Here is a 26,175-nt window from a genome sequence, read left to right on the forward strand (position 1 = left end):
CTTCCCAGGTGACGAGACGACCGGCACTCGGCAGCGCGTGTAATGGAAAGCTGTTCCAGCACGCCGTAAAAAGGCAGCGCACGCTCGGCCGTACCCAGTCAGTGGGCCGTTGTAAGTGTTGGTGAATGCAGATCCTATCACTACGTTTAATTAGACCGCTATTTGCAAGGAGCGGCGGGGGGGAGGGAATGCAAATCTGAAGTTGGAACGGACCCACATTTTTGAGCCACGAGCTTCTATTAATGCCTATAATTAAAGCACTAAGTGATTGTTCGTTCCCTGGAGAGCTGGAAGTGTCATTCAGCATTGTAGCTTTCAAGTAGTAACCGTGTTTGTGGTTATAAATAATACAGCTGAAAGAGATAAGGGATGCTGTAATACGGAGAGTTAAGATATTGTTCGACTTAATGTAGTTGGACATGAATTTAATCATCTGTTTAATGCACGTAACTGAATAAACGGACCCATTCAAGTACGTTTATGGAATCAGACTGAGCAGCAACTCATTTCTGCCGGACAGTTGCTCAAAGCTAGATTTTGATGACCTTTGTTTTTAATAGATCCTGACATTTTAGTAAATAACTTTAAAATTGCTGCAGTTATACTATAACTGCTGTCTCCTAGAACTGTCGAACATCTTGAGAGCAGGAGGATTAAAGATTGCAACGGATTCTCTGTTCTAATAGGAAAAAAACACAGGTGGAATCCCACAAAATATATTTCTCTGGTTTTGCAGCGAGGGGCAGAAATGTGGCTTCTGGGGCACTTTAAAACGTTTTTTTTTCTCTTCCCCCCCCTTCCCGGTGCTGGAAGTGACCAGCAAAACTGAATTAGAACTGAGACGTGGAATCTTTCTAGTACTGGCTGGTTTGTGCTGTAACAGAACTAAAAAGTAGGAGCAAACCACCACGTAGTCTGATTATGATCCAAAATCATTTGACCTTTCTGTTGCAACGGTGAACAGATACATGGATGATTAACGGATTTTCTGTTTAAAAAGATTGTTGCAAAACAGATGTGAAAGTATTTTTACCTTGCTATGTGGGTTCATGGCTGCCTCTCCAGTTTGCGTATCCTCTTATGTCCTGTTATCTCTCTCATCTTTTTTTGCTTCATATTATGATTACATTGACTTTTGTTTCTTAACCAGGGTCTGCTTTGCTGGGCAGTAATAATAATGTCATGCAGTTTTTAAGACTCAAAGCAGTTATTGGACTTGGACAAAAGGGTTCCATCATCCACTGATGCATCTGCATTGATGGAAAAATCAGTGGCTTCTTGGCATCTAAATGACTAATTTTACACCCACTAGACCCTGATTATTCATAGTGGCAGGGAGTTTATGAGGTGGTGGATGAATGGATCCTAGAGATGCCATTAGCTTGAATAACAGGGAACTTCTACAACAAAGGCGTATGCTAGTAAAATCAATTACTATTCTCATAAAACATGTTAGTGGCTAACTTGTATAACCTTGTAGACTGAATATGTACTGATGGGATCTTATTAGGATTCATTGTTTGTAATTCAAAGAGCAGCTGTTCCTGTGAGTAAAATATGTTTGCTGGAACTCAGATGAAGCAAAAAGGATTCTGAATTCCAGGACCTTCTGATTCCCCGTTATATTATTTACGGTGAAAGAGTACTCAACTTTTCTCTAATACTGCATAAACTGGGCAAGGATGGGAGAAACGTTATTTAAGGGCGTAAAAAGGTCCATGTTTATGAACTTCCAGATCACTTAAAAATTTCAGCTGAAATGACCACTTTTATTTTTATTAAACCACTGTGAAAAACTCAGTGGACCCTGCCCATCCTTTACATGCACAAATTAAAAGTTTTACTCCAGCATCCATCTTTATTATCCATCCAGAAGTGTTAAACTATGCTTGGCTTAGTCTTTAGCTAGAGGGGAGAAAACTTCAAAGAAAATTGGTTTAGTAGCTTTGAAGTTGTGTGCAAGAGCACTTTGCATCCTCAAGTGATTTGAAAAAACTGGAGATGCGCAGGGATCCTTTTTCTCTGGGTCATCTCTAACCTCTTATTTCAGAGAGCATTAGCAGATGTTGATTTAAGTCCTGATCAAGTGCTTATTAGAATCAGTGGAAAGCCTCCTGTTGACTGTAGAGATGCTTTCGGTGGTGGTCTCTGGAACAAATGTTGTTTTAAGGATTGAATTTTTTTCTGGCAATGAGCTGTTCTGAATGTTTTTATCATTTGAAGACACCTTTTAAGGTGTCTAATTAAAAAACAAAAATAAAAGGCTGGCATTCTTGCTAAAGCTTTGAATGTGTTTGCATTTTGTATTCCTTTATTTCAGGAGAGACTTATCCATTTTTCATTTGTAAACTGGTTTGATTAAGCCTTTAAATGTAGGGATTTAAAGAAAAGCTTTAAAGTTTATGTCACAGACCTACCTTGGCGTAATGCCACACTTTTCCACTGGAAAAAAAAGGGGATTCAGGGGGGGAAAAGAAAGGTAGTTTTGTTGTATTTTGAAGTTTTTTCTTTCTTCTTTTTTTTTTTTGAAATAATTAAACTTGAGGAATGTTCTGAGAAATAGCTTTAGACATAAATGCGAAAAGCTATTACATTTTTAATACTAGCATAACGGAAATACAAAGTAGCATTATCAGCTAGCCTAATATATGACATAAAATGTGCAGTGTGTATGAAGTAGCAGAACTCCGTGGTGTGAGTAGAAACCTTAACTTTTGACCTTGCCTTTGCCTGCTGGATGTTTTTAACCTTAGTTCTGTGTTGATGCGTTTGCCTTTAATCTGCAATGTAAATGAGTGAATGTTTAAATATTCTGACTGGTGAATCACACATGTTTTGCATTCACTTTGGTATTGTTGTGAATATTAATACATAACCTTACTGGAGATGGGAGGCTTTTTTCCTAGCTGGATTAGTGTATTTACCTTCCTATATCTCACTTCAGAAGTGTCACTGCGTTCTCACCTTCAGCTCTTTCCTGTCTTCAGTGCTGCTGGGCTACGGAGCTCCTCTTTTTAGAGGTTTTCTTGCTCCTTTTTTTGTATTTTTCTTCTGCAGTAGAGCACCTCTAATCACCTACAAAGGATGGAGGCTGATCCTTTTGGGTTGTTCTGGGACATCTCTATTCTGAATTGATTGCCGCCCCTGTTCTACCTAATGTGCTGTGTGGCTTCGGATAACATGCTTGCTTCAGTTGGCTGGCTTGAAAATGAATCCAGTGATTTTTCTTCTTTGCATTTTGAGGGTCAGAAGCATGTCAGAGCCAGCACAGAAGAAGGTGGTAAGGGCAGTCAGCCAAGCACGGAGCATGTCTGCCTTCACCGCCAGCCAGGGCATTGCTTTACCTGTAAGGTCAAACAACCCTTGGGGCAGCGGGGAGGTTGCACACTTTAAAAGATGCACTGACAGGTGTAACAGCCCACTGCTCTCCGATGGGAGCAAATCCCCTTTCTGACTTTGTTCCATCTCTGGCACTTGATAGACTCCTCCATGACCAGATTCAACCACAAAACGAAAGAAAAACGCTCTCCCCGAAACTGTGTGTTGTGTTCTCATGTGTTAGCAAGGTGAGTCCTCTTGGTCAGGAGTCCATCAGGAACCTGAGCTGGCATGAAGAGGGGCGCAGGGCCCGTGTGGTGGGTGGAACAAGCCAGGAAGGGAGCCATCATGTCTTGGGCTGCCTGCAATGTGGCAGCATATGCGTATTTTCTCACCTCGTGGTGGTGAGCATGGTGATGAACTGTATTTACAGAGTGCATACAGTCCTGAGAAAGGAGGTGACCGATCTTTTCTTTCCTCTTTTATATCTTCATACCCTCCAGAGTGAGTGCCTTGACATTGGGGTCCAGAATCATCTGTTTCTGACCCACTTCTTTTTAAACCGTTTACTTCATGAATAGGACAGCTTAATGTGACATATACAGTGTCTCGCTCTGTCAGTTTGTGGTCTTGCATCTTGGATACTGTATGAGAAGAAATGAGTTAGATAACACACGTGGAGGCTGAGGGTAGAAATCATGGGTCTTGGGTTTTCTACACAGATGTTCAGATTCATTTAGAAATGTTCTAGCCCCTCTGTAATGGGGTGAGCACAGCTGGACTACAAATGGGGTTCTCATGCCTTTCTCTTAGCAGCCACAGGTTTTGGCAAAATTATATGCAAACCTGCAGATAACTCAAGTCAATAGGTTGATCCAAGTTAAAATAATTGTGGAAAATTTTAAAAATAGTATGTCCTGAACTGCTGGCAGACATGATCCTGCCACTCCTCGGCTTGCTTGTGTTCTCCCTTCCTTGTGCTGGGTCTTGCATGCATTTGAGTATGTGCAGGTCTTTTTCTGTGAGCTAAGTTGGCAGAAAGCCATTTGCTGCTTTTTGTCATGTTAAAGGATGGTTTTGTGAGGCACAGGGAGCCAGCAGAACAACTCAGCGCTGCCCGAGCAGGGAGGTCCAGCTCCCAGCAGCCTGCTCAGGATGCTTCGTGTTGGCCTCGGTGCTTGCTGAGCACTCCACGAGCGGGCTTAGTACACTGACGTCGGGAAACTGCAAAATACCTGGGTGCATTTGGGCCACGTGAATGTATTGAAACAGTTCAGCTGAGTTCATGCTGAGGGGGTTCTGCTACAACATCTAGAGTGCTGTGTCCAGTGCTGGGCTCCCCAGCATGAGAGAGACGTGGAGCTACTGGAGAGAGTCCAGCGTAGGGCTGCAAAGATGATTAGGGCACTGGAGCATCTCTCCTGTGAGGAGCAGCTGTGGGATCCTGTGGGATCTGGGCCTGTTCAGCTTGGAGGAGACTGAGGGGGGATCTGATCAATGTCTATAAGTACCTGAAGGGAGGGTGCCAAGGGGATGGGGCTAAGCTCTTTTCAATAGTCCCATGCAACAGGACTAGCAGCAACAGGCACAAACTGAACCACAGGAAGTTCTGCTTGAACGTGAGGAGGAATTTCTTCCCTGTGAGAGTGACAGAGCACTGGCACAAGTTGCCCAGAGAGGTTGTGGAGTCTTCTTCTCTGGAGATGTTCAAGGCCCGCCTGGATGCAACCCTGTCTACCATGCTGTAGGTGACCCTGCTGAGCAGGGGGGTTGGACTAGATGATCTCCAGAGGTCCTTGCCAGCCTCAGCCATTCTGTGATTCTTTGAAGTGCTGTTGAGCACCAAAGGTAGCACAGCAACTGGGGAAACCCAGTTTCCAGCTGTTAACTGGGCATAATGAATTTGCATTGCTTTACTGCCATGAGCATACCATCCTGGAGACAGGTCAAGCTGTGGATTAGGAGTTTAGAGTAATCCAGCATTAGATTTGCCCCTGGACAGTATTAAAATGATGGCTGTGTCATCACAGAATCATAGAATCAATAAGGTTGGAAGGGACCTCCGGAGATCATCTAGTCCAACCTCCCTGCTCAGCAGGGTCACCTACAGCATGTTAGACAGGGTTGCATCCAGGCAGGCCTTGAAGATCTCCAGAGAAGGAGACTCCACAACCTCTCTGGGCAACCTGTGCCAGGGCTCCGTCACTCTCACAGGGAAGAAATTCCCCCTCACGGTCAGGCAGAACTTCCTGTGGTTCATCGCTTAAGTAGATTTAATGGTTACTTGGTGCAAGGTGCTGCTGAGTTTTTTTTTTATTCATTTTTGTATGTGATTTTAATGATTGTTAATGAAATTTAATATGAAAAAAGTGCAATTGTTGTGTAGTATTATCTAGTGGTGTTTAATTTGTAGTTCTGTATTGATATTTAGTTATAGGAGAGTAAGTAGGAGATGCAGTTTGTCCTTCCATTCTCCAGGATTGTTCAGAACATCATTGTAGAATAAATCTGTTTTTCGCTGTTGCTATTCAAATGATGTGTCCCAGACACATTGATTAATCTCTAAATGTGGTCTATTGAGATTGAAGATAAGTACACTCATTTCTATTGTTCTAATTCTGGGTAAAGTCTGTTCCAATAAATGGTGCAGTATCTGTTGAATCTATTGAATTCATGCTGAAAGGTAGCAGTAATGCACGAATCAGACTTACAGCAGTCACATGTTTATTTCCTTTGTTGTCTTTCTCCGTAAGTCTAGAATATATTCTTTTATTTCTAAAAATGTTCTAAACTGATAAACATTGGAAACTCGATGTAAGCCAGTAATTCTTAAATTGCAGTTCCAATTCTGTTTTACAAAATTTATCTGCAGTCTGTTTTGTTGAGTTTTTTTTTTTGCTTAACTGGGGGGCACTAAAGCCCTAGGAAATCTAGCTTGTTACTCTGACTATAAATTTTTGTTCTGTTTTCCAGGAGTTTTTTGAGAATCCTGCCTTTCGCCCAGATGGGATGAAGCTCTATCCAACACTAGTGATCCGTGGCACTGGTCTGTATGAGCTCTGGAAGACTGGAAGATACAAGAGCTACCCCCCCAGCACTCTTGTGGATCTGGTGGCGAGGATTCTGGCTCTCGTCCCACCGTGGACACGTGTGTACCGCGTTCAGAGGTAATGTTCTTTGGTGGGCCTGGTCTATTGATTTACTGCACTGAGAAGGGTCGTTACTTTAATTACAGAAAGATGTGACTCACTTTTATTATTTTCTAGTCCTAATCATTAATGCACTAAAGATGTTTAAAACTTCTGTCTGACTATGGGAAAGGCCAAATAAAACAAGAAGGTATTTAAAGTGAACTGGCTCTCTAATGCACTCATATATACTTCAAAATTTCTGGAGGCCCTGCTTGTGCTGCCAGTCAGACTAAAACATAGGATGTGGAACAGGTAGTATGATGTTGGTGGATGATTGCTGCTAGGTTGCAAATTAAGTTTCTTGTACTTACTGCAGGAACTGTGAGGCATTTGATTTTCCCCTCGCCCGCTAGAGTCTTCCTGTCCTTCCCCGTGGATGTTGCAGGGTTTTCATAAATGCACTGTAGTAGTGCCATTAATTTCATTAGAACCCCATCTTCCAGAGAGCTAGGTAGCACTTGCATTTGAGCTCTGTATTTTCAATGCGGAGCCTTTCTTGGATCCTTTTTCTTCTGTTATCTCCTACATCTGTCTGATATTAGGAAGGGAGGCTATGCCATAGTTACCTATATATGTATGTGCAAACAATATTCAGTTGATTTCCAGCTAAATGAGCTGGAAACAATGTCAATGCATAGCTCTCCAAAAGCATGCAGAATGAGAAAGCCGTATGCATTAAATCCGATCTGTCTGGACTTCTCTAAGGCGTTTGGTTTTGTGCCATATCAGAAGCATAATAGAGCGGGAACAAACAGAGAAGCTTGGTAGAGAAGAGAGTGGCTCAATGTAAGAAACATTGGAGTGGCTTTGAAAGGGGTTATTAATGGTGGTTTCTCAAACATCTGTTTAAAAACTAGCCTTACTCAAACTTTTGTTTGTTTAAAGTGACACAAAAGATGGTAGGGCAGAGAAGAAACCTGGCTGTTGGTGCAAAGCTGGGAAGCATCATTGAAAGAGAGAGGATTTGCAAGAGGATCAGGTGGTGATGGAGATGAGATGAGATTTAGTTTTTGAAGTCTGAGGTCAAATGCTGAGAGGGTTCTGCTGCAATGGAAGATCATCATGTGAAAACATTAGAAAAAAAAATTCTGCGGTCTTAGTCGTCAGTCATATAGTAAATAAGCCGCTAGTTAATGTAGCTGTGAAAAATGTTACATTCAAGATGATTCTTTTTTAGAGAGGGAAGTATTAGCACATCTATACAAAGGCTTCAGTAAGACATTATCTGAAGTACTCCCCATTTTCAAGAAAATGAACTTTTATGGGAATCTGTGTGGAGGAGCATCTGTCTTTTGTCTGAAGGTTAGATGTGAACATAGATGGTCTCTGCAAATATATTGGAGCAGGAAAATCACCTTTTAAGAAATAAGAAAATTGATTTGGGCACAAAACAAGAAGATACGAAGTAATCTTGCGTAAAATGAGGCAGGAAGCTAGGAATTTTTTGTATGTCTTAAAAATGAGATTCTGGAGCACCTTTCCAATTTTGCAAAGAGGAAGAGAACCAAAGTATTACTATGGTGAAGGTTGATTAGATTTATGAATGTGATTGTGATCCAGCAGCCTGTAGTAACTGAGAAGCAGATTCAGGGACCAGGAGATGCTTCTTCAGTTCTTTGTTCCTTTGAGAAACTGGGGGCTGCAGCTGAATCCTGAAAAGAGGAAATACGATCCTGATAAAGAAGTTAAAACATGTCTCACAGGATATAGTTACTTGATGTACCCACAGGCTTTTCATGTCATTTGTAGAAGCATTTTCAAAGGCAAAACTCTTGTCTCTTCTCCCTCTATGCCTCTCTCTTCCTGATAGATTACAATATAGACGTAATGGTCCATTTTTTTTTCATGTTATTGGCATAGCATCATATAAAGCGGTTCATTTTACAAGAGTATGAGTTTGCAGCCTAGTAGGTCTTCTAAGGAACACACTCTCATTTGCAGTGCTGTGCCTCATGTGCTGGTTATTTGGACTGAGATGTCTCTGTCAGCAGCGGAGGCCTCCATCCAGCTGTCATCCAGTTGTCAATTATTATGTTCCAGTGGAATAATTGTTTTCTTACTGACTGGCTCATGTTATCTGAAATTTGTTCTTGGTGATTACAGATTTTGACACCTCCAGTACAAAGTGCAAAAGCTATTACTTTGATCTAAATTGCCTTCAGGATCATTGTGTTATTTTGTAGCAGAATAATGAACAAAGCCTGATTTCTAAAATGTTTGTCCTGTTTCCAGCCCTACTTTACTGAGGATAGCAGCTTTTTCCCAGTCCCCCATTGCTCTCCACTGCAACCTCCCAAGGCCCTTTCCATCTTACTCTGCCTGCTTTCACAGTTCCTCCCTCCACACCTTGTATTTCAGACTCTATTTCCAAAATCCTTTCAAATTTAGCTTTTGCCCCAGAAGGTGGCAAGTTCTGAGCTCTCAGTGTACCAACTGGCCGTTTGATGCACTCATGTAGATTTTCTAGCAAACAAAACAGTGGCAAAAGGCTGAGCCAGCCATACTCTTCCTTACTCGATCGCTGTTTGGGATCTCTGTTCTCTATTACCAGGTTTTCAGGAAACGTAAGGACTCAACACTTTTTAATCCATCGTGTTTGTTCAAAATTATCAGTTTAAAGAGTTGAGCGAGTGTGGAAGAGGTCTCACTGACAGAACAACGTAGGAGCCTTTCTGCTTCAGAAAACTAGGTTAAACATGTACGAAATGATTGTGATGCTGTTGCTAATGGCTGGTTGGCAGAGAATGTCTTCATGGGTGCTTCATGATCGTCCAAGGTGTCTAATACTGTGTTTAACCTGAACGTTTGTGAGCTAGGAGTTCTGTGGTGTGTGAGGAGGTGTGAAATGACAGCAGTAATGCCAGAGAGCATGCCACCTTTCCTCTTACAGATCTCAGTGCTTTACATGGATATTATTTTCACTTTACTGATGGAGAAATGTAGGCATGGAGAAATTAAGCGCCTTAGTCGACTGAGATCATCTAACAAACAAGTCAAAGCTAAGGGTAGAATCAAGGTCCTTCGATTTCCACCATGTGTGTAAATCAACTGCTTCACAAGTGCTAACACAAAATCTTTGAAAAATCAAAGATTAAATTTGCCTTGTTAAAGGTCTTGGCAAATAGCCCATTAAGTTTAATAAGATCATGATTTAATCCCAAATCCCTGATTTAGCCTGAATTTATTTAATATTTCAACAAGTCCTGAAATCACAAGTACAATGTTGTCTTTCGACTGTTCAGAATACACATTTATCGTGTATACCCATAATGTACGTAGGATATTTATTTACATATTCCACCCTAATCTGAAGCGAGGATAGAAAAATTCTTCCTTGTTTTCTTTCTCTTAAAAAACTTATTTTTCACATACATGTTTTGTTTTAGATTGTTCCCTAGTCAGCAGATGAGATACTCAAGTTACTATATCTCATGATCTTTCATTTATTTGCAGTAGCTTATTTACTGTTTCTTAGATGACTCTGGATTTTGCTAAAGACCTACTACTGGAAGATGTTGCGTTTCATCTGTGTCCCTTTAGGGGAAATACGTGCAGCCTGACTTTTTGGAGTTGTTCCGTAATTAGAAGAAAGGCATTCAGTTAGATTATCACTGTGGATCTAACATGCCCTGATGAAAATACTGTTCTCCTCTAGTGTGTCCTTTAGTCACAATGTGAAGTGCTCATTTCCCCTAATTGAAGCTCTTTGAAGTATGTTGTGTTGGCTCTACAGTGTCTTATTTACTCAGAGAAATCCACTGAATAAATGAACTGGTTAGCTAATTGTATTTTGCCTCAGCTTTTTCTCAGGCAGGTTTAAGGGGTGGGGAAGCTTTCTGAGGCTATTTGGCTTTAGAGGAAGAAGGTCAAGGAAAGAGTGAGGAAAGTAAGTAAATCACGAGGCCCCCAGGACCCAGCCTTATGTCGGCAAAAGTTGTACCAAAATTGGACTGTATTTCATGATGAAACAAGAGGAGAATCCTGGAATCTGAAGTAGTTGTTTTCATTCTTAACAGTAATGGAAAACTCCTTTTCCGTGATGGAGCACTGGAACAGGTTGCCCAGAGAGGTTGTGGAGTCTCCTTCTCTGGAGATCTTCAAGGCCCGCCTGGATGCAACCCTGTCTAACATGCTGTCGGTGACCCACCCTGCTGAGCAGGGAGGTTGGACTAGGTGATCCTCAGAGGTCTCTTCCAACCTTACTGATTCTATGATTGTTGCCCCTGCTAGTGTTTCAGGCCTCCTCAAGAGTGAAACAGCACAAGGATCAGGTCTGCAGGACCCTTTCGGACCATTACCTTGTATACAGCTCTTGCCCAGAATAGTAACTGTTAATGGTGGCTGTGATTTGAGCACGAGTCCTCCAGGCACTGAATAGATCTCAATTAATACGTTTTATAGAGGTCATCAGACAGCTGCTCAATGGTGATGACTTTCAATCACTACTGAACCAAGATGGATTAAGCTAATTACATTACCAATTCCCTGAGCCATCCAGTTCTCTGTATGTTTTTGATGATATTCTGTTCTTTACTCTGCTGGCTGCTTGTAGAGATGAAGAAAAAGGAGGAATAGTCATCAAAGGATGCATGTGAACTGCATTTTGAGACCAAATTGTTCTACATTATACTAGTATCTTTCACACTTGCATAGTTCTTATTTCCCTGTAGAAAATCTGAGGGGTTTTGGATTATATAGTACTTGAGTGGGTTTGTCTGTGTCTTTTTAGAATGTCTTTAATTTTTAAAATACTCCAGAGTTTTATAAGTGGTGCTTTCTTGCTTTTGAAGATTACTTGTGTCTAGTTATAGGTAACTGCTGCAGTGCTAGCTGGAATTCCTACTTTATTCTCACAGCCAAACTTTGCTTTTCACCACATAGAGCTCACATGACTTTTTGCCGTCTCCATTACTACCTCTTATATCCAGGGATCTAGTTGGTTATCAGAGATACCAGGGTAGAGTTTGAGCCAGAAGAAGGGGAATCATTTGGAATTATTGTATATAATACGGCGTTAGAAGGTGACTGTGGATTCAGATGTCACAACAATCCTCATGCTTCTTTTCTCTTTGATCTGTCTGGATACTTCCTCCTTTACTACAGAATGGTGTCCAGCTTACATTATGTCTAGTGAGATAAATTGTCTGCTGCAGAAGACACTGGAGAGGCCAAATCCGATTTTGCTTTCAAATTTCTTTTTAATATCTCCCTTGGAGAACTGGAGGAAGACATCTTGCCATTTGCGCACTCACCAATTCCTGTTCCTACAGGAGGTCCCTAGATTTTATGTCTGGGCTTGGCTGCAAATCACTTCTTGAACAGGACTTCTTAACTTTTAAGCACTTAGCTTCTCAGTTTAAAAATGTTGTAATTCTGATGAATTTTCCCTGATGAGCATTCAACTCTAACACAGCAGAAAGATGTGATCTGGTTCCCAATTGCTGGTCTCCTGCAGCAGATAGCATGACCTGGTGCCCTGGGCTAGGCGCAGGCTAGACTAGATGATCCTTTTTTCAGCTTTCCACATGAAAAATTGAGAGCAAAATTATAACCTACCTCTCAGGATTGTAAAAGCCTTGTTTTGTCTTCAGTCTTTTCACTGAAATGAATTCTGTAGCTTGTTTTTCTCTTCATTTTCTTCCTGTCTTTAGTTGATACTGCCTGTGTTATTTCTTGTTCAACCAATGACTTGAAACAAAGGTAATTCAGGTAAGTTCCACAGTCTGCTATATGGGATCTTGGCCTCAGTGACTGTAATAACACTTTATGGATTAATGTCTTCTAATGCATGTTTTTTGAGGTTTTTGTTTTTCCTTTCTTATGCAGAGATATCCCAATGCCACTAGTCAGCTCTGGAGTGGAGCATGGGAACCTGAGAGAGCTTGCCTTGGCCAGGATGAAGGATCTTGGGACACAGGTAAAATATTTGTTAATTGATATTAAGGCAGAACTGTTTGACTTTATGCAAAGTAGCTGATTCCTTTTGAGAGAAAAGAGCTGACCAGAAGACAGCATAGTGGGTAGTTTGCAGCTGGAAAAAAAAATATCTGCAAAGATTAAAAAAAAAAAAAAAAAAGTTGAATGGCTTTAAAAAAAACCACCTTGAAGATATTTCCAAAAAGCTGATTTTGATTAGTGGGGGTTTTATTGTTTGTTTGTTTGTTTTAGTTTCGAACACTCACCCCCCACCCTGTAGGTACATGGTAACTAGTGTGTGACGTTCTCGTTTTTAACAGAGTGAAACCTTTTAAACCGGAGAGAAAGCAGGAAGGTTTATTTTTAATTTACGCTGTTAGAAATTCTCCTTCCTTTCTCTTTCCCACGCATGCACTTACTTGACTGAACAATTGGAAGAAAGCTCTTAGTCTGAGGCCAGAGAAATCTTCCAGGAGAGATTTCAGCACAAACAAATGAGACTTGATATTCTTGATATTTCTAAGATTAAATAAATATATGCACGGAGGTGGACAAAAGGAGGGGAGGGAGAAATTGCATTTATATTTGAAGTCAAAAGCAGGCGCACATACCCAATCTTGATTTTATGGGAAGATCACTGTAACAGTCAGCATTTCCGCTGTCCGACATGGTCTGCCTTGACACTGTTCCCTATTTGCACAGAATCACGGAATGGTTGAGGTTGGCAGGGACCTCTGGAGATCATCTAATTAACCCCCCTGCTCAGGCAGGGTCACCTAGAGCACCTTGCACAGGATCCTGCCCAGATGGCTTCTGAATAGCTCCAAGGATGGAGACTGCACAGCCTCGCTGGGCAACCCGCTCCAGTGCTCAGTCACCCTCACAGGGAAGAACTTTTTCCTCATGTTCCGATGGAGCTTCCTGTGTTTCATTTTGTGGCCAGTGCCCCTTGTTCTATCTCTGGGCAGCACTGAAAAGAGTCTGGCCCCATCCTCTCAACACCCTCCCTTCAGGTACTTACACACATCAATAAGATCCCCCCTCAGTCTTCCCTTCTCCAAGCTGAATAGACCCAGCTCTCACAGCCTTTCCTCACAGGAGAGATGCTCCAATGCCTTCATCATCTTAGTAGCCCTACACTGGACTTGTTCTAGGAGCTTCATTGCTCTCTTGTATTGGGGAGCCCAAAACTGGACACAGTACTGTAAATGTGGCCTCATCAGAGCTGAGCAGAGGGGGCAGGATCATCTCCCTTGACTTGCTGGCTCCTCTCTTCCTGATGCACCCCAGGATGCCATTGGCCTTCTCTGCCACAAGGGCACGTTGCTGGCTCATGGACACCTTGTCCACCAGGACCTTCTTTCTCCACAGAGCTGCTCTCCAGCAGGTCAGCCCCCAGCCTTTACTGCTGCATGAGGTTATTCCTTCTCGGGCAGGACTTTGCCGTTCCTTTTACTGAACTTCCTTAGGTTCCTTTCTGCCTATCTCTCCAGTGTGTCGAGGTCCCTCCAAAGGGCAGCACCACCCTCTGGTATCCCAGCCACTCCTCCCAGTTTTGTATAATCAGCAAACTTGCTGAGGGTCCACTCTGTCCCTTTATCCAGTCACTGATGAGTAAGTTGAATGATACTGGACCCAGTATTGACCGTGGGAGACACTGCTAGCTACAGGCTCCGACTAGACTTTATGCTGCTGATCACAACCCTCTGAGCTCTGCCATTCAGCCATTCTTAATCCACCTCACTGTCCACTCATCTGTCCCACCTTTACTGAGTTTGCATCTCCCTCCAAAACCTGGTTGTCAATTGGTTTGATCCTTCACTTTAAGCCTCTAGCAAAATCTTGTCCAAGTTCCTAGACAAAGTATAACACAAACCTCATGCTCTTCAGCCTATTCCAAAGACCTTTAATTGCTTTGGTATCCTACTGCTCAGGCAGGCCAGATCCTCACCACAGCTGCTTTGTGTGTTTGTATTATTATTTAACGAAACATATTTCTAACTCACCTTTCCTTAAAGAGTTTTTTAAGGCATTGCTGCATCCAGCAGGATGGGATAGAGGCTAGAATGGGGCAACCTAGACCATAATGAGCCCAGTGGTATACAAGGAGGGAAACATAACCAAACCCAGATGCGTGGCTGCATGTGCTTTTGTACTAAACCTTGCACAGTCAGTGAGTATTGGATGAGTGAGTTAGATTTTGTTTTAACCCTAATTGGGGAGGGTGAAAGAAATAACTACAAGGAAAGGTTTGGGCTAATACAGTAATTGCAGCTTTGGTAGATGTACACAAGCTAGGTTTTAATCTAGTTGATTGGGTAGCAAGGACAATGAAGAAGCAACAGTAAAAGCTTCAGCTGCTGTCTGTGTATGAATAGCCCCACACAGATTTGTACTGCTGCAGCTATATCAGTATTTAACACAGATAGCTCTCTGGGCTGTGTTTAACTGCTTACTGCTTTTGCCATCTCAGTTGCATCTTGCAGGCGTAGTGCAAAAGATCAGACAATAAACTCCAGACTTCTGAAGTTGACTCTTCCTCCCAGCTGGGCTTTCCATACTAACTTAATCTCTCCTAAGCTGATGCCCCAGTCTTTTTCTTAAATCATTCCTCCTAGTGTCGCTCCAGCAGCAAGCCGGGGTTTGACCAACAACTTTGCCAGCCTCTGAAGCCTCCATCTCTCCTGCTGACTTTTCACTTCAAAGCCACACAGAAGGATCAAACTCCATGCTGCAGTTTAGCCTTTTCAGTTGAGCTCTTTAGGGCTACTAGTGAATTATTCTTTGGATTTGATACTGAAATGACATCATTTGACCTGAATCTGATTAAGATCTGCTGGAGAAGCAGGGGGATATCTGATCCATTGCAGTCGTGGGGGTGAGCCCAGTGGTCGAGCTGAACTGAGCTGAGGCTTAAAGGATCTGTCAGGCTGGCAGTCATCACATTCAGAATCACCAAATCTGTTTTCTTTTTCTTTTTCAAAAAAGTCTCTGCTGTGCAGATAATTACAGATTTTAATTTAGCGAGGCAGAAACACTGCAGCTGGTGGAGTGAGGAACGAGACAGTCTGCTGCAGTGTAGCTTGAAATGTGAGATACTGTTGCATTTTCCTTGTGTTGTATCAGTAAACTATGAGTATGCTTTTGCCTCTTTTCTCTGAGCTTGGAAGAGGAGAGGAGAAGGCCAAGACCAGGAAAGGACCTGTAGGAATCTTAAATATTTAAGGTGAGCCTGGGCTCACTAGTAAAGGTCAGCCAGCTCGCTAGCTCTGGCAGCTGTGGCATCGTCTTTGTGGAATGGCTTGATGAGGAGGGCATTTGGCAGATGATGCTCAGTCATAGCAACACTGCAACTTGTGACTGTGATTGCTGGAAAGAAATGATCCCTGAGCAGCTTGTTGGAGGCACAGGATGCTGCTTTTGTGATTGCTAGCTGCTGTCTGGAACCAGAGATACGTGGACGTTATATTGGAATGCAGAATTTTAAAGCAGCGTCCTAGAATATGTTGTCCTTACTCAGTTCTGAGATTCTTAATGAAGAGTGGATAGTTGGTTGTTGTGGTGTTTGCTGGTTAGGAAATTGTAAAGCAGAGAAGAGTGTGTTTACTCTAGAATCCCAGGAATTTTGTGTGTGTTCCAATGAATCTCACTATAAAAAGAAAACATTATTTTCTGCTTTTGGGAAGATTTTGTTTTACATTGATAATGGAATTTAAAAGCATTCGGAGGAGAACAGAGCATGGGGCAGAGCTACGCTTGTTCTGTGCTTCAGGTATATTGTGTGAATTGGATTTTCACACGCTGTCTTCTGGGCTAAAAATCTTTGGAAATGCATGCACAGATAAGTATTATTAGAGCAGTTATAACCCGTTGCTGAAGGTTATCTTCCTTCCCTCCAAATAGAGCGAAGACAGTGGAATGAAACATGCATTTGCACCTCAGCTGCTCTGGGTAAAACTATTGTGGCTGCCCTTAATTGCCGACGAGAGTTGGGTTAAGGTTAGCATTGATCTTTACACGAACCCACTAGGATGCAAAAGCACATAGTCTTCTGCAGCAGGAGTGCTTATACGACCACAACTGTTCACTTATCTGGATGGGAGCCAAATTACTTAATTTCATTGGTACCGCTGAGAAGCGCAAAAGCTTATGCAGGCTGTAACCCATCTCTCAAGCACTGAGCTTGGAGCTCTGTCTTTTCAGATTTCTACAGGAGGGAAGATTTCTTTAGGCTGTTCTTAGTTTCCGTATCATTGGTCTAAAGCCTTGGTGATGCTGTGTGGATGCTGCATCAGCGTAAGCTTTACTTATATTTGGGTAGGACTTCTCACTTCTGCTACTCTTCTCATGTTATCCTTTTAAAGCAAGAAAAGGGTTGTTCAGATTCAGGAACTGGCTTTTTAAGGACCTCTCTGATGCCTTAGTTTAGATTTTGTCAGTGTCGGAACTTTTCAGTGTAAGGTAAAATGGATAATGTCAAAGTCTTTTCTTGTTGTTCTTTCATGTATGTTGACTTTGCCTCCAGACCCCGCTGTTTCTGAATCAAAGGGTACATTTTCTTATGAGACATAATGGTTGCTTAGTGAATTGATTTTTACCAGCATGTCTTTCCATTTAGCACTAAGACCTCTTTCCAAGGTATATTAGGGATGGATCGGTGAGCATTTTTATTTTGAAGTCTACCCACTTGAAATTCATCCTTGCAACTTCACGCTATTTCAGCTTAATTTTGAACCCAACGGGTGGCTGGAAATCTGTATGTTTCAGAACCTAATGTACTTCTCCTGTGTGATTTTTTTTTCTCCTTTTCCCAGTGTCGTGATGTAAGGACAAGAGAGGTTGGAATTCAAGAAATTCACCATAAAGTGAGACCTTATCAGGTAGGATTTGTCTGTTCTCGAGCAGTTTGCTTCCAACACAATTCGTTACGTGTTTGATGTGGAGGCCTTGGCACCTGTTTGTTGCACAGCCAGTCCTGTGGTTTGCCATTGTAGCTGGCTCCAATTTTTCACTTTTATTCACTGCAACTTTGGGTCATTTTTGTTTGAGCGCAGTCACATGTTGAAATTTATGGACCACCATGTTCAATAAACCAACTACAGCCACCAATTATTTCAGTATTTGCACTGCTATAACCAAATAAACAGCTTTTTCTACTGCTTCTCAGCCTTTCTTTCCCCCTGCCCCACCTCACTACAAATTGGATTTAGAAAATACCAAAAACACAATATGTGCATGCTGAAAAGAAACGAGTATTTAGCAGGCTGAACTTGCAGCCTTTTGTGTCCATGTGCCTGTTCATATAGGCTACACTGTATGTAGATACACAGACTTTTGCACGTATGTATATATATTTATATATGGGTAGATCTGTTTAGATCTGTATGACACATATGTTGTGTCTTTTCTAGAACCCTAAAATAGTCCTTGAAAAAGATTACATGCTTATTTTAGAGAAAGGAAAATATATACTGCTGAACTTCAGGCATCAAATTTAGGCAAATAATTTCTAAGCTCATTCTAGTTACCAGAAGGAATCAGTCCTTCTAGAAAGCAATCAGGATGTCCATGACCACATTTGGGACCTAAGGAGATAAACCTTCTAAGGTTGCATAAGGTGGGATCCACCTTGGTATACGTGATGCAGTGGCCAATAAGTCATACCCTGAAAGTATTCTCTTCCTACTTCTTTGCTGACAGTAAGGAAAGTTTGGAATAACTGACTCAGATGAAGATGCCTCCCCAGTAAACATCTAAAGCTGGGGAAGATGGATCCAACATATGGTGACTCAGACAAATTTAGGATAATAAAATTAGTGACTTCTCCTGTTCTGTCAGTTGTGCTGCCTTCCAAATTAATAATGGTACTGTTAGTATCCAGCTGTCTTTCATTTTCTATGGAGAGTTGTAGAGGTTGTCGATCATATATTGCCTTTACCTTCGAACATGAATTCTTTATGCCAGACAGAAGGTACTGCTACCCCTACGTAGAGAGCTAAATCAGAATAACTTCCTTACCTCTTCCCTCTTCTGTGCAATGACCATGTGTTCACTCTCTCTAAATGTAGGTGACTAAACTGTGATTAGGCTTTCCCTGTGTCAACACAGAAAGCAGTTCCTGATAGAGGTCCCCTGACTTGCATTTTGGAAGCTCCACTGGTTCTTTAGGCTTCAAAGAGGCTCTGAAGTTAGGTGCCAAAAGTTAAGTAGTGTGAATATTTGCTGCGCTTGGTATCTGCATGATGTTCTCACTTTGCAAATTGGAGATTATTGGGAGCCATATTTTCTCCTGCCATTATGTGAAGTCAGATGGAGTGAGATGCTTCCCGTTTTGCTGACCACGTAATAGCAATCCAGCATGAAAATGGTCCAAATAATTTATCTTGTTGGTACCAGATTTCTACAAGAACTCCAACTGTATAGGCCCATTTGCACATAGGCCATGCAGCCTTTCTGCTCCACTCCTATTATCTAATCTGCGGTCATTTCACAAAATACCTTCCAAAGATGTCTGCTGTCAGCAGTGCTAATCTGATTTAAATTGTGAATTTCTTGGGTAGTTAGCAAATAGCTTATCATAGGGTTTTCAAAGCAATGTTATATTGAGTATTCCCTTTGTTAAACTCATCTGTCTGAATGGCAGGAGGATGTCATTATCCAGTCTTAGCAAAATTTATCCTGACAGCAAGCGAGAGAGAAATTCTGAAGATGGTATAATTTTTCATGTGCTTTAGACTAATGACAAGGTATGATGTTTTCCTTGTCTTCAAAAGTAAACAACACATCCCTTTGATAATCATGTCAGATCTAAAAGTAATTAGTCTCTTCCTATGATTATTTATACTTTATGCAACTTCTTTTTGTTAAGGATTAGTAGACTGTATGTTTCTTTATATGGATAATGGTGATGGCGTGTCTGCTTTTAAAAGTATTTTAAAATATTTTTTTAAAAGAATCAATTGGAAATAGATCACTTGCCTATAGCTGCTTATTTACAGAACTGTTTCTAAGCTGCCTTTTCAATTAATGGCATTTCTCCACAGCCGCGGAAGGTGTTTGCTAGCTCTTAGAATGGTTAAAGCTGTGTAGTGCTAAATAATAGTCTTAAAATGCTCTAGTGAGTGGTTGCTGAAAGGAGGTGGTGGAGTAAAGGCTTTTGAAAGGTGAGGGAGAGTGGCAGCTCTGTTATGCTTGCTACCTTAACACTAATACAGGGTTGTATCTGGAAGAGGTAGAGGCTGCTGTTTCTTCAAAATAGATGCTTTTTGAATCAAGATGGCAATCTCAGTATAGAGCCTTAGTAGGAATAAGGCAGATTTTTAAGCTGCAAGTAGCTGCTTTAGGTCAAGAGTGTATAGTCTCCATCGGAGATTTTTCTCTTATCAGTCAGAGTAAGTTTAGAAAGAAGACTGTGCAGCATCTTTAATAGGATTGCAGGCTGAAATGGTGATCTGCCCCAGCGAGGATTATTCTTACCCAGTGTGCAGAGTGGCTCAGAGGCGAGGGACTGCCCCGGAACCGCAGCGGAGTTCCCCGACCCGTGCTGCCACGCGCAGATACGCACCGGCCAAGCGCCGGGTGGTCCAGGCTGGCTTTCACCCTTTTGAGGGTATCTCTGTATCTTACATCTTTCTATGCCCAGGGAGGTGAGGAGAGCAGCAGATTTAGTCCATTTAAGTAATTATGCACACAATGTGAAACCTGTTTGTGGAAGTTCCTGTAATCTTTCATCATTTCTCCCTACAAGTATCTTTTGGACTGTATAAGGCTGACAGGGCAGGTAGACCCTACTGGCGTACAAGCAATAGAGACATATTTTCTGTTTTTTTTTTTTTTTTTTTTTTTTTTTTTTGTCCTCAGAAGAAAGCTGTGAATTCTCAAATCTTGCCATTTTAGACCCTTAGTATAGCAGTGTTTGTTAGTATTTTTTTTTCTGTCCTGTCCTGTAGTGAGCTTTACCCTCCTACTTTTCTGCAGTGAGTTCTGTGTACGATGCTGCAGTGTCTGAGTGCTGTACGGATCTTAGGCCCCTTTATTTTCCTCTACGTTTCTATTTTACTCCTTGAGTTACGTCGATAACAGTGGGCGTCCTGGGTCGGCGTGCGCCAGCCTTCCTTAGCGAGCCGGAGCGCAGCCACCCTCGTGGAGAATTTGGCACGTACGCAGACATCTGTTTGGGTGCTTACCCTGCGGGCTGTACGTCAGTGCTGAAAGGAGCCCTGCTTCTGCAGTCAGTCAGAGGCTTAACTGTGAGCTGTGCTCACCCGGGCTTCGTCATGGAGTGGAGCAGGGAGACGACAGGATCCCCCGTGGCTTTTCTGTCAACAAATCTTTAATTCGTGGATTTCTGGACGTTAGAGGATTTGCAAAAAAAAAGATCGAGGCCTCTTGCTTCAGTCTTTATAGTGATACTGGGAGGAGTAAAGTGCACGTAGGGGTCAGTGCTGTACCATACTGTCAGGAAGGAATTGTTGGAAACCCCAGTGTAACTCCTGCACGCAGGACATGTGGTGGTGCTTGCCGTTCAGGGTTGAGCTCCTGTGGTTAAGAAAGTCTCTAAATGATGGCTGACACGTCTGTTGATGGTTTAAGTTCAGATCAGGGTTTGCTTCAGAAGCCTTCCCTCTGCTAATTCCCCACTTGGATAGCATCTGAGCAGTCTTGAAGCCCACAAGCCTGATTCCTTTCAGATTACGTTAGCTGCACTTCTGGAAGGCACCTTCTGATTTACTCCAGCTGTTTATGGGGGCCTAGTTCATGGGATGAGACTAGAACTAGTCTGTACTGAAAATCTCCAAACATGTATTATGTGCTCCTCAGGCTGTCAGTGTTGCAAACCAAGTGATGGCTCCTGGCAGTCAACTGTTAAGCCAGCCGATTTAGGAAATTGGGTCTGCTCACCAGGTGCTGGAGGTGGGCGAGGGAATCCTTACAGCAAGGGTGGGTAGCTAGTCCAGCTTACCAGCTCAATTCAAAGCCCAGATAGAGTGACTCATTATGTCACCAGAGATGTGACTTTATTATCATCAGCAACAGGAAACATCAAATTAACTGAGTGTTAACTCCGCTACATTGCATGAGATTTGATCAGATTTCATGTTGCCATGGGGAAGTCTGATCTTGTGTCATTTCTTGAGTCCTGGGGCTGCTCCTTGATGATGCTAGGTTCCCTGTGATGCTAAGTTTTCTTCTCTGAAAAAGAAGTTTTTCTTCTTTCTGCTCTCTTACCCATCAGTTACTCTTTATAGCTTCTAGGTGATATGCAGAACTAATTTCTTCTACCCAAGCAGTCTTTATCATATTCTCCACAGGCAGTCAACCCTCACTTTGTTTTTCCCTTCTGTTCGTGGTCTTCAGAACTGCCTTTATCTAGATTCTTATCAATAAATTAGATTCAAGGCAAGTAATACATTGTCACTGGTCAGTTATCAGTGTACTTGTCCAGATGATTTTGGTGTCTCCAACGTTATCTGAATGAGTAACAGTACTTTCTGCTGATTCTGTAAAGCATATAGATGATTTATGATACATTGCAAAAACTTCTGGGACTTCTTACTCAACCCCAACCATTTCAGGTCTGCTCTGTTACACTACACCGATTGCTAATGTAGGTATATCCAGTCCATTTACTGGAGAGAACTAATTTATAACTAGTCAGGAAGTTGACTGCTGCTTAGAAAACCATGCTTTGTAGACACCTCAAGCCTTTTCTTTTGCAGAGCAGTAGAAATGTGGCCTAAATGGCAGGTTCACTGAAAGCAGGTGTGAAACTACTCATTCTATGAAACTACTCATTCTACGTGAGCTAATTTGTAATTGGAGTTGAAGTTAGTGCAAGTCCTTTGGTTAGTGGAAAGAGTTGTTGCCCCCATTGATTTTGCAGTGGTTATGAAACCCAAGTAGCTTGAGGAAAATGGTTTTGGATTTCTGACTCACACCAGCTAGCTATATGGGTTACGAGCCTTTCTGGAAAGCTTGCAGATGGGCATGGAAGACTAGTTTTATACTGTCGGCAAATATATTCCTATTAAAGTAGTCACATGCTTTATCTTTAATATGACTGCAGTAATAGCTCCTTCAGTTCTTATCCATTACTGCTAAAATCCATCTAGAATTAAATTGGGCTTTAAGAAAGCACTTTGTGTTTTCTCTGAATCATAATAATTTATGGATCCATGAAATTGGTTTTGGTCTGTTCAACATGTTGCTTAAGTATTTTGCATAAGTTTTTCTTTTTTCTCCTTCTCTTTGTGCTCTTCTTTACTTGTTCTCTTTGAACAGATTGAATTAGTTAGAAGAGATTATGTGGCTAATGGTGGCTGGGAGACCTTCCTGTCCTATGAAGATCCAGAGCAGGATATTCTCATTGGCCTTCTGCGGCTGCGGAAGTGTTCAGAGGAATCATTCAGACCGGAGCTGAAAGGAGGTGTTTCCATTGTCCGGGAGCTGCATGTGTACGGGAGCGTGGTCCCAGTGAGCAGTCGGGATCCCTCAAAATTTCAGCATCAGGTACTCCAAGGCATCCTTATCTTTCCCCTGTGCCTCTTTCTCATCCCTCTGCAATATAATCAGTGCAAAATTTTATTTAAACTTCGAGATTTATTCAGCTGTTTGGATTATAGTCTACTGCAGTACGAAAAGAATTCTACTCTTGCATTTCACGTGCTAAAATCCTGTTGCTTCTGGGTTTTTGCTAGTGTGATTGAGTTTAGGCCCCGGTGGATTTTAAACCTTAAGACTGAGCTTTTTAAAAAAGCAATCACTTTGTCCTCTGTGCCAGAAATGCTCGGGGCTGATGTTTTAAATTAACTTCCTTGTATTTAATAATCTTTCCCTGAGTATATGCATTAAGATGCAATTTTGTTGGACAGTGATGATGTATGGCCATAAGGCAGCAGCTGTAAAAAAAAGAATGAATGTTTAAAAAAAATGAATGGTTAACATTTCAAAATTCAGGAAGGAAAAAAGTGGTCATCTCAAGTATTTAAAAAAAACGAAGAGAGAGAGGAAAAAATCAATTTGAAGTAGCTGGCTACAAACATTAAAATAGGCTGGAAATTGAGATTTCATGGCATATGACGCACTGATGTTCATTAAGAATAGTCAGTATTCAAGAGGTTAAAGCAGAAATTGTCTTTGCAATTGGAGGGGACAATTTCTGGTTAGAAGAACATTTTAGATTGAAGAGTTGTATGTGTTATTTAAAAATGCCTACAAGTATTAAATGTTTTTAGAATTAAATCACATCCACTTCAGTTTCTCACAGCCCAAGTCTGTACATCTTGTCAGGAAAATAGAGGGACAAAGAGCCAAGTGTAATTCCTGCATCCTAATGTTAAATGTGAATTAATCCAATCAGTTATTCAGAGTATGGGACTACCTAAGTTGTTAAATAGAGTGGAAAAGCTATTCCCTTGTTTTGAAGCATTATTTTGATACCAGTAGTGCTGCTGCTGTGCAAGATTTCCAAACGTAAAGGTACACAGCTCTGCTCCACGATGTTAACGAGTCCTGCAGCTTTGTGGTTTGACATCTCTTTCACGAGCTGAGCCCTACAGTTGTCCCGCGAGCTATGAAGAGCAGTGCGTGAATCTGCAGCTGCAAGAGGCCCGCGGGTCCCGCAGTCATTTGTTGCAGGCTTTGTGGATAACCCTAGACAAGCCGAATGGTGGCTGCGTGCCTCGGTTCTTCATTCTCCGCTGTTAATACCCCTTATTCCTGGAGGAGTTGTGGAAATAAATAAAGATTGCGTGGCACTAAGACAACATCTATGTCAAAAAAAAAAAAAAAAAAAAAAAGGCAGCACCAGGACTCATCTCTGGCTCTGCAACCAAGTGCCACAGTCTGGCCACATCCATGGTGTCCTCCGTTAAAATTGTGATAGGAATCCTCCTAGCAGTATAGACAGCTGCATTCCAGTGACCGGGCTCTGGCTGTGGTTAATCCACGAGCGTAAACCCAATCCTTAAAGGTCTAGTCAGGTAGCTGTGAAGAAGCAACTTGGATGTTTTAGGGTTGATTATTTCAGCAGGACAGCGTTGTTCAGGGCCAGGAACTACAAGATGCGCATGAACTTAATTTAAATCACTGGATTTAACTTCATTCTTTTTCTGTGTTGAGAAGCAGTCAGACGTTGCAATTACCTATGAATAGTTTGATCAGAAAAACACCTTGAGAGTGCTCCACTGTAAAGGTTAGCGGTATATGCCTCTATTGCAGTAACTCTTTTCAAACCATTTTGCCTTCACCTGCAATAAGGTTTTGATCATTCCTGTGCCAAAAATGAGTCTTCTGGGTCTGTTCTAGTGCTTGAAATCTAACCTTGCTTATATTTTTTGATTTTAATGGGACTTCTGTTTTCTTCCTCTTATTTCTTCCACTGTAGGGATTTGGTATGTTGCTAATGGAGGAAGCAGAAAGAATAGCCAAAGAGGAGCATGGGTCATGGAAAATTGCTGTTATTTCAGGTACCTTTGCTTTATCCTTTCCCCTCCAGCCCCTCAAACTTAATCTGAAAATGAACCTACTGCATACAGCACAACTGCTGTGAACATTCATCGTATTAGGTAGAAAAAGGAGCATCAGCAGATGCTTCTTAGTAATGGAGTCAAGTTCCAGCCTAGCTTTGCCGACTACAATACTATTATTGTGAGCAACATGCCAAAGGATAAGCTGCGGGGAACCATCCTGTCCTTAGTGTTGAAGGAGACCGGCTGCATGACTGTGGGGTTCTTCCTCCTCTTCAAGACTGCTATGTTGAACTCGCTGATTTGGCCCCTCCACAGGTGGTTTTTGTTGCTGCTTCCCCCAACTTAAGAGTGCAGAAAATTGTCAGCCTCCGTTTTAGGGTCTTCCTGCAAGTACCATCATTATGGTGGACAGATGTGCTTTTAGGATACATTAAGCATTATCATGAGGAAGGGAGCTATGTAAGAAAGAGCTGTAGCCCTTTCTCCCACTTCATTTTCTAAGCTTTGTAACCAAGCACCAGCCTGTGGGGTTGGGTGTGTGAAGTCAAGATCAGGGCTGCCTTTGTGCATGAGTTTACCCTTATTGGTAACACTCTCACATCTGTATAGTAACAGTTACAGTAGCTATAGGAGGCTTTTACAGGCATATGAGTTGTATAACTGAGGAAACAGGCAAACTGGGAGGAGAAACTTGTAGAGGAATCTTATGTCAACCCTGCAGGACTTTAACAGGATAGTTGTAATATAGAACTTCTAAAAATAATAATCCTATCCCCACTTCCTCCAAAACAACAAAAAGATGCATGACTTTGATCCAGGCTGTTGAGTGCCAAAGTGAACAGCCTCTCACAGTGTGGTTTCAGCCATGTGACATCACTGGAAGGAGAGTAGCATAAATGGGTCTCAGCAAGTGCTTGTGACACGGGCCAGAGCATGAGGACAGTGTGTAGGCAATAGCCAGATGCTTAAAGACAATCCTGTGCTCTCCAGACTCCCTATTCCTTGTTTTAGGAAGGCTTATGCCAAATCTGTTTTGCTAGTCCTCTTTGCATGGGAGTCAGTCTGAATGGGGAATTTCATGCAGGTAGGGAATGTCCATACCAGCCTTCTCTCAATAAAGAGGAGACACAAAAGTGAAAACAGTTTGTCTCCTTTTGGCTAGTAACATCTGGGCTTGAGACACCTGGAGAGAGGAAGTAACAGTTCCTCTGTGCTAAAAAACAGAAAAAGTACAGCAAATATTAAAAAAATGACTTATCAGCACATTCATGTTACTAATT

The 26,175-nt window shown here is 41.9% G+C and overlaps 1 protein-coding gene across 1 annotated transcript in view; it reads left to right on the plus strand.

The window, feature by feature from the left end:
• Positions 1-26,175, plus strand: part of ELP3 (elongator acetyltransferase complex subunit 3) — a 92,831-nt gene that overhangs the window by 47,392 nt on the left and 19,264 nt on the right. The window contains exons 10-14 of the mRNA XM_062571238.1: positions 6,292-6,485; positions 12,336-12,426; positions 17,240-17,305; positions 22,707-22,934; positions 24,811-24,892. Coding sequence (XP_062427222.1) covers positions 6,292-6,485; positions 12,336-12,426; positions 17,240-17,305; positions 22,707-22,934; positions 24,811-24,892 — 661 coding nt within the window. The remainder of the gene's footprint in view (positions 1-6,291; positions 6,486-12,335; positions 12,427-17,239; positions 17,306-22,706; positions 22,935-24,810; positions 24,893-26,175) is intronic.

This window comes from Rhea pennata, chromosome 3, assembly GCF_028389875.1.
Source record: "Rhea pennata isolate bPtePen1 chromosome 3, bPtePen1.pri, whole genome shotgun sequence".
Lineage (NCBI taxonomy): Eukaryota > Metazoa > Chordata > Aves > Rheiformes > Rheidae > Rhea > Rhea pennata.